At 55.3% G+C, this 7,483-nt stretch overlaps 1 protein-coding gene across 1 annotated transcript in view; it reads right to left on the bottom strand.

Moving 5' to 3' along the window:
- Nucleotides 1-6,838: 6,838 nt before the first annotated feature.
- PPP1R10 (protein phosphatase 1 regulatory subunit 10) overlaps nt 6,839-7,483 on the bottom strand; it is a 37,971-nt gene continuing 37,326 nt past the window's right edge. The window contains 1 exon segment of the mRNA XM_033084107.2: nt 6,839-7,136. Within this exon segment, the coding sequence (XP_032939998.1) occupies nt 7,027-7,136 (110 nt within the window). The 3' untranslated portion in view covers nt 6,839-7,026.

Genomic DNA, 7,483 nt, shown 5'->3' with positions numbered 1-7,483 from the left:
ACCAAGGCAGAACCCCAAAAAATTGAGAAAGAACCCAAAAAAAACGATGGAAAAACAAAAATGGGAGAGAGGGAACGACCTCAAAACAGGAAGAAAAACCCCAAAAATGAGAATGGAAATCCTCAAAAAAGGGGAGGAAAAATCCCCAAAATTGGGACAGCCCAAAAAATGAGGAGAGGACCCCGAAAATGGGGAAACCCCAAAATTTGGGTTTTTTTTAACCCTTTCCTCCCCGTTTCTTGCAGCTCCGGGGGCAGATGAGGAGGAACCATCGGCTGGTAAAGGGGGTGGGGCCTGAGGGGGCGGGCTAAGGGGGCGTGGCCTCAATGTGGGTGGGGTCCAAACAGGTGTGGTCATTGAGGGCGTGGTTTTATGCAAATGAGGGCTGTGGCTGTAAAATGGGCGGGGGTCTAAGGGTGGGCGTGGCCTGACCTGGAGCAGGTTCAGAACTGAAATTTGGGGTGGGCGTGGCTGGCTTGGGGTGGGCGTGGCCACTCAGGGATGGGTGTGGCTGGTTTAAATTGGGCGTACCCATATTAAGGGGGCGTGGCCAGCTAGGGTGGGTGTGGCTGGTTTGGGGTGGGTGTTGCCGGCCTGGGGTGGGTGTGGCAGGTTAGGGGTGGGCGTGGCCACTCAGGGGTGGGGTAGTTGGTTTGGGGTGGGTGTGGCCAAATTGGGATGGGCGTGGCCAGCTTGGGTTGGGCGTGGCCAGCTCAGGGTGGGTGTGGTTGGTTTGGGTGGGGGCGTGGTCATCTTGGGGTGGGCGTGGCCAGCTCGGGGTGGTTGTGGCTGGTTTGAGGTTGTTGTGGCTGGTTTGAGGTGGGGTGTGTCCAGTTCAGGGTGGGTGTGTCCCATCAGGTGATGACTGGGCGTGGCTAACCCCGTCCCTTGGCCCCTCCCCTGCAGAAGGTGGGGTTCTTTAACCAGCAGTGGGCGTGGCAGGTTTGGGGTGGGTGTGCCCCATAAGGTGATGGATGGGCGTGGCTAACCCCGCCCTTTGGCCCCTCCCCTGCAGAAGGTGGGGTTCTTTAACCAGCAGGCGGCCGAGCAGCTGCGCCTGGAGGAGACGGCGGCCGAGTTCCTGCAGCGCAGCTTCAACCTGGCCCACCAGGACGCGCGGAGGTGCCTCGGCCGCTTCGGCCTCGAGGGCCACGCCCACACCCTGCAGATCGCCAAGCTCTCGGGTGGGCGGGGCTACCACCGGGGGGGCGTGGCTACTGTGGGAGGGGGCGTGGTTACTGTCTGGGGGCTGTGGGTGTGGCCTTGAGGGCGTGGCTAGTGTCTGGGGAATTGTGGCTAGTGTCTAGGGGCGTGGCTATGACCTGGAAGGGTGTGGCTACTGCCTAGAGAGGTGTGGCTACTGTCTAGGGGGCGTGGCTATGGCCTGGAAGGGTGTGGCTAGCATGTGAGTGGGTGTGGCTTGTGTCTAGGGGGTGTGGTTAGTGTTTAGGGGGTGTGGCTATGGCCTGGAAGGGTGTGGTTACCCCAGGGAGGGCGTGACCAGCACCTGAAGGGGCGTGGTTTCCATCAAGGGGGTGGGGCTACCACCTGAAAGGGCGTGGCTAATGAGAACAAGAGGATTTTTCATATTAAGGCTTGAGGGAGAGCTGGCCCTTTAAGAAAAGGGTGTGGCCAATGTGATTGACAGGAGGGGCGAGGCTAAAGGAGGTGGGGTCTCCATGGGGGTGGGGCCTGTTCTGAGGGGCGGGGCTTAACCCAGACACAGAGATGGGCGTGGCTGGGTTTGAGTGACAGCTGAGGGGGGCTGAGTGGGCGTGGCCCGGCACTAAGCCCCGCCCCTTTTGCAGTGGCAGAAGGCCCGGGTGGTGTTCGCCGAATTGTCCTGCCGGGAGCCCGACGTGCTCATCCTGGTGAGGGGGCGGGGCCTGGCGGGGCTGGGGGCGGGGCCAGGTGGGACCACACCTGAGTGACCCCTGGGTGTGGCCTGGGCGGGGTCAGGAGGGCGTGGTCACTCTGAGAGGGGCGTGGTCACTCCAGGAGGGTCCATCCCAGGTGTGACCACACCTGAGTGACCCCTGGGTGTGGCCTGGGTGGGGTCAGGAGAGCGTGGTCACTCTGGGAACATCCATCCCAGGTGTGACCACACCTGAGTGACCCTGACCTCTCTAAACCAAATGGTCTCTAACTGGGTGTGGGCAGGGTGGGGTCAGGAGAGAGTGGTCACTTTGGAAGGGTCCATCCCTGGTGTGACCACACCTGAGTGACCCCTGACCTCTCCAAACCCAATCAGGGTCCTGGGTGTGGCCTGGGCGGGGTCAGAAGGGCGTGGCCGCTCTGAGAGGGGTGTGGTCACTCCAGGAGGGTCCATCCCAGGTGTGACCACACCTGAGTGACCCCTTGACCCCTCAGGACGAGCCCACCAACAACCTGGACATCGAGTCCATCGACGCCTTGGCCGACGCCATCAACGAGTACAAAGGAGGTGGGGCCGGGCCGGGCGGGGCCGGGTGGGCGGGGCCGGGGCGATGACGTCATAATGACCTCACTGTGACGTCACAGCGGTGATCGTGGTCAGCCACGACGCCGGCTGATCACCGAGACCAACTGCCAGCTGTGGGTGGTGGAGGAGCAGGGCCTGAGCCAGATCGACGGCGACTTCGACGACTACAAACGGGAGGTGCTCGAGGCACTGGGCGAGGTGGTGGTGCACCGGCCGCGGGAGTGACCAGAGTGACCACTGAGTGACAAATGGGAAGTGCTCGAGGCCCTGGGCGAGGTGGTGGTGCACCGGCCGCGGGAGTGACCGCTGAGTGACCACTGACTGCTGAGTGACCACTGAGTGACCACTGAGTGACCACTGAGTGATTACTGACCGCTGAGTGACCACCAAATGCTGAGTGACCACTGAGTGACCACTGAGTGACCACTGACCACTGAGTGACCGCTGAGTGATCCTGAGTGCTGAGTGATCACTGAGTGACCACTGAGTGACCACTGACCGCTGAGTGACCACTGAGTGATCCTGAGTGACACTGACCGCTGAGTGATCACTGAGTGATCACTGAGTGATCACTGACCACTGAGTGACCACTGAGTGACCACTGACCGCTGAGTGACCGCTGAGTGACCACTGAGTGATCCTGAGTGACCACTGACCGCTGAGTGATCACTGAGTGACCACTGAGTGATCACTGACCGCTGAGTGACCACTGAGTGACCACTGACCGCTGAGTGACCACTGAGTGACCACTGAGTGACAAATGGGAAGTGCTCGAGGCCCTGGGCGAGGTGGTGGTGCACCGGCCGCGGGGAGTGACCACTGAGTGACCACTGACCACTGAGTGACCACTGAGTAACCACTGAGTGATCTCTGAGTGACCACTGAGTGACCACTGAGTGACCACTGAGTGACCACTGACCGCTGAGTGATCACTGAGTGACCGCTGAGTGACCACTGAGTGATCACTGAGTGACCACTGAGTGATCCTGAGTGCTGAGTGATCACTGAGTGACCACTGACCGCTGAGTGACCACTGAGTGACCACTGAGTGACAAACGAGAAGTGCTCGAGGCACTGGGGGAGGTGGTGGTGCACTGGCTGCGGGAGGTGACCACTGAGTGACCGAGTGACCATCAAGTGACCACTGAGTCACCAATGACAGCTGAGTGACCACTGAGTGACCCTGAGTGACCACTCACCACTGAGTGACCGCTGAGTGACCACTCAATGGCCAGAGTGACCGAGTAATAAACGCTGGTGCAGCAATGGCGGCGTTGGGTGTGGTCGGTGGGTGTGGTCAGTTGGGTGTGGTCAGCGGGATGACGTCACTGGGGCGACTTTGGGCGTGGCCACTGGGATGACGTCATTTGGGTGCGGTAAGCAGGATGACGCCATTGATGTTGTGGGTGTGGTCATTTGGGGTATGGTCAGTTGGGTGTGGTCAATGGGATGACATCATTGTGGTCACTTAGGGGCGTGGCCAATGGGATGACGTCATTTGGGTAATTGGGTGTGGTCAGATGGATGACGTCACTGAAGTCACTTTGGGCGTGGCCAATGGGATGACATCACTGGGTCACTTGAGGTGTGGCCAATGGGATAAATTAGGGGCGTGGCCATAGGATGATGTCACCATAACTTTGGGCGTGGCCTATGGGATGACATCATTGTGGCCAGTGGGGCGTGGCCAATGGGATAACTTAGGGTGGTGGCCAATGGGATGAAGTCATTGGGGCACTGGGCGTGGTCAATTGAATGACATCATTTGGTCAGTGGGCGTGACCAATGGGATGACGTCATTCGGTCAGTGGGCGTGACCAATGGGATGACGTCATTTGTGTCACTTTGGGTGTGGCCAATGGGAAAACTCAGGGGCGTGGCCAATGGGATGATGTCACCATTATAACTTTGGGCGTGGCCATTGGGATAACTGGGCGTGGCCAATGGGATGACGACATTTGGGTATGTGGGCGTGGCCAATGGAATGACATCATTTGTGTCACTTTGGGTGTGGCCAATGGGATAACTTAGGGGCGTGGCCAACAAGATGACAACATTGGGGTCACTTGGGGCGTGGCCAATGGGATGACGTCACTGGGGTCACTTTGGGCGTGGTCAATGAGAAAACTCAGGGGCGTGGCCAATGGGGTGACGTCACTGGGGTGTGGTAAGCGGGATGACACCATTAGGTCGGTGGGTGTGGTCACTGTGATGACGTCATCTGGGCGTGGTCACCGTGGTGCCCCTCCCCCTCCCTCCCCTCCCCCACACTGCCCGACTCCTTCCCTCGCCTTTTTCCGGGATTTCTCCCCAAAAGTTTATTATTAATAATGTACAAAATATACAAAACGGGGGGAGAGGGGGGGGAGGGGGGCAGGTTCGGCCCCTCCCCTCCCCCCACCCCCGGCCAAAGTTTTCACAGAAAACAGCGTCCGGCGCGGCCCTCCCCCACCCCCCGCCCCTCCCCCACCCCATGGCGGCGGCGCAGAGCGGGGGGAGGGGCGGGGTGGGGAGGGGGCGGCGGCGGCGACCCCTGAATTTGGGGAGGGGTGGGGGGGGAGGGGAGAGGGGTTGGGGTGGGGAGGGGAAAATTCCTCACCCCTCCCCCCACCCCCCCAAAAAAAAAAAAAAAAAAATCGAGGCAGAGTTGGACCCGGAATGAGGGGGGGGGGGGGGGTGGTTGATTAAAAATAATTATTAATTAATGTGGTTTTATTAATGATTTGTCCTTGCCCCGCCCCCCAGGGGGTGTGGTCGCCTTTTGGGGGAGGTCCAGCCCCGCCCAAAGGGGGAGGGGAGACCCCCGGGGGGGGGAGGGGAGGCTCTGGGCCCTGAAATTCCCAAATTAAAAAAATTTTGGAGCCCTGAGGGTGTTAAAAGCAAAAAAAAATTTTGTTGGAAGATTTTTATCCCCCCCTTCTAAAAAAAAGAAAAATTTCAGCCCTAAAAATAAAAATTTCTGCTCCTGGGGAAAAGGTTTTGCCCCCAAAATTGAAGATTTTTAGCCTAAAGCTGAGGATTTTCGAGCCCTGAGGAGGTTAAACCCCAAAATTGAGATTTTCTGCCCCAAAAGTGACAATTTTTTACCTCAGAGGGAAAAATTTCCACCCCATAAATCAGAATTCCTGCTCCTAGGGGGATTTCCACCCAGAAACGACAAACTTGTCCCCAAAATAAAATTTTTTACCCCTTGGGGAGAGATTTTGATCCAGAAATTGGAATTTTCACCCCTGAATGACAATTTCTACCCCAAAAATGAAGATTTCCACCCCATAAATGAGGATTTTTTACTCCTGGGGGGGATTTCTGCCCCTGGGGAGGGAATTCCACCTGCAAAATTCCCATTTCCACCCCTTCAATTCAAATTTCTGCCCCAAAAGTGACAATTCCTCCCCAAATTTGAATTTCCACCCATTAAGAGTGACTTTTCCACCCCAAAAATCTGAATTTCCGCTCCCTAAATTCCAATTTTCCCACTCTAAATTTCAATTTCTGCCCCTTAAAGGACAATTCCCACCCCATAAATTTGATTTCTCACCCCTTGAAGGAGCACTGCCCCCACAAAATTCACATTTTCCCAAAAAAATTTCACATTTCCACCCCTTAAAGGAGCATTTTCCTCCTAAACTCCCATTCCTACCCAAAAATTCACATTTCTGCCCCAAAATTCCAATTCCTGCCCCAAAATTCACATTTCTACTCCTTAGAGGAACATTTCCCCCTTAAACTCCTATTTCTGCCCCAAAATTCCAATTTTTGCCCCAAATTTCAAATTCCTGCCCAAAATTTCAATTCCTACCCAAAATTTCAATTTCCACCCAAAAATTCCAATTTCCTACCCCAAATTTCCAATTCCTACCCCAAATATACAATTTCTGCCCAAAATTCGAATTTTTGCCTCAAAATTCCAATTCCTGCCCAAAATTTCAATTCCTACCCCAAATTTCCAATTTCCTACCCCAAATTTCCAATTCCTGTCCCAGATTTTCAATTCCTACCCCAAAATTTCAATTCCTGCCCCAAATTTCCAATCCCTATCCCAAATTTCCAATTCTTGCCCCAAATTTTCAATCCCTACCCCAAATTTCGTATTTTTGCCCCAAATTCCAATTCCTACCCCAAATTTCCAATTCCTACCCCAAATTTACAATTTCTGCCCCAAAATTCGAATTTTTGCCTCAAATTTCCAATTCCTACCCCAAATTTCCAAATTCCTACTCCAAATTTCCAATTCCTACCCCAAATTTCCAATTCCTACCCAAATTTTGTATTTTTGCCCCAAATCTCCAATTTCCTACCCCAAATCTCCAATTTCCTACCCCAAACTTCCACTTCCTCCCCCCAAATTCCCAACACCCCCCAAAAAAAAATTTCATTTTTCCCCCCTAAACTCCAAAATTTCACCACCACCACACACCACCAAACCCCAAAATTTTTGGTTTTTTTTTCCTTTCCCCCCATTTTTTTTTCTGTTTTTTTTTTTTTTCCCCTCCGAGGCCTCACAGAAGCCATAAACGGTGGGGGTGGAGTTTTGGGGGTTTTTTTTGGGGTGATTTTGGGGTTTTTCAGGGCAGGGGAGGCCCGTTGACGCCGGGGTGGTAGAAGGCACAGTTGTTCTCGTACCTGCAGCTGCCCTTGAGCATGAAGTGGCGGCACACGGCGCGGCTCGACATGTCTGGGGGAGACAAAAGGGGGGGGGGGCGCGTCAGGCGCCGGCCCCCGGCCCCAAAACGGCCCCAAAAAAGCCCTAAAACGGCCCCAAAACCGGCCCCAAAACCGGCGGCTCTGGGGTGGAGGAGGGAGGGGGGGAAAGGGTTAAAAAAAGAGGAAAGGGTTAAAAATGGAAAGGGTTTGGGGAGGGGATTAAAGAGGATTTTGGGGGGTGTTAAAGGGGATTTTGGGGCACAAAACGGCCCCAAAATGGCCCAAAATGGCCCCAAAATGGCCCCAAAAAGGCCCAAAATGGCTCCGGGACGGTCTCAAAATGGCGGCTCGGTGAGGAGGATGGGGATGCGGTTTTGG

The sequence above is a fragment of the Catharus ustulatus genome, chromosome 36, assembly GCF_009819885.2.
Source record: "Catharus ustulatus isolate bCatUst1 chromosome 36, bCatUst1.pri.v2, whole genome shotgun sequence".
In the NCBI taxonomy this organism is placed as follows: Eukaryota; Metazoa; Chordata; class Aves; order Passeriformes; family Turdidae; genus Catharus; species Catharus ustulatus.
This window is presented reverse-complemented; position numbering and strand designations above follow the sequence as displayed.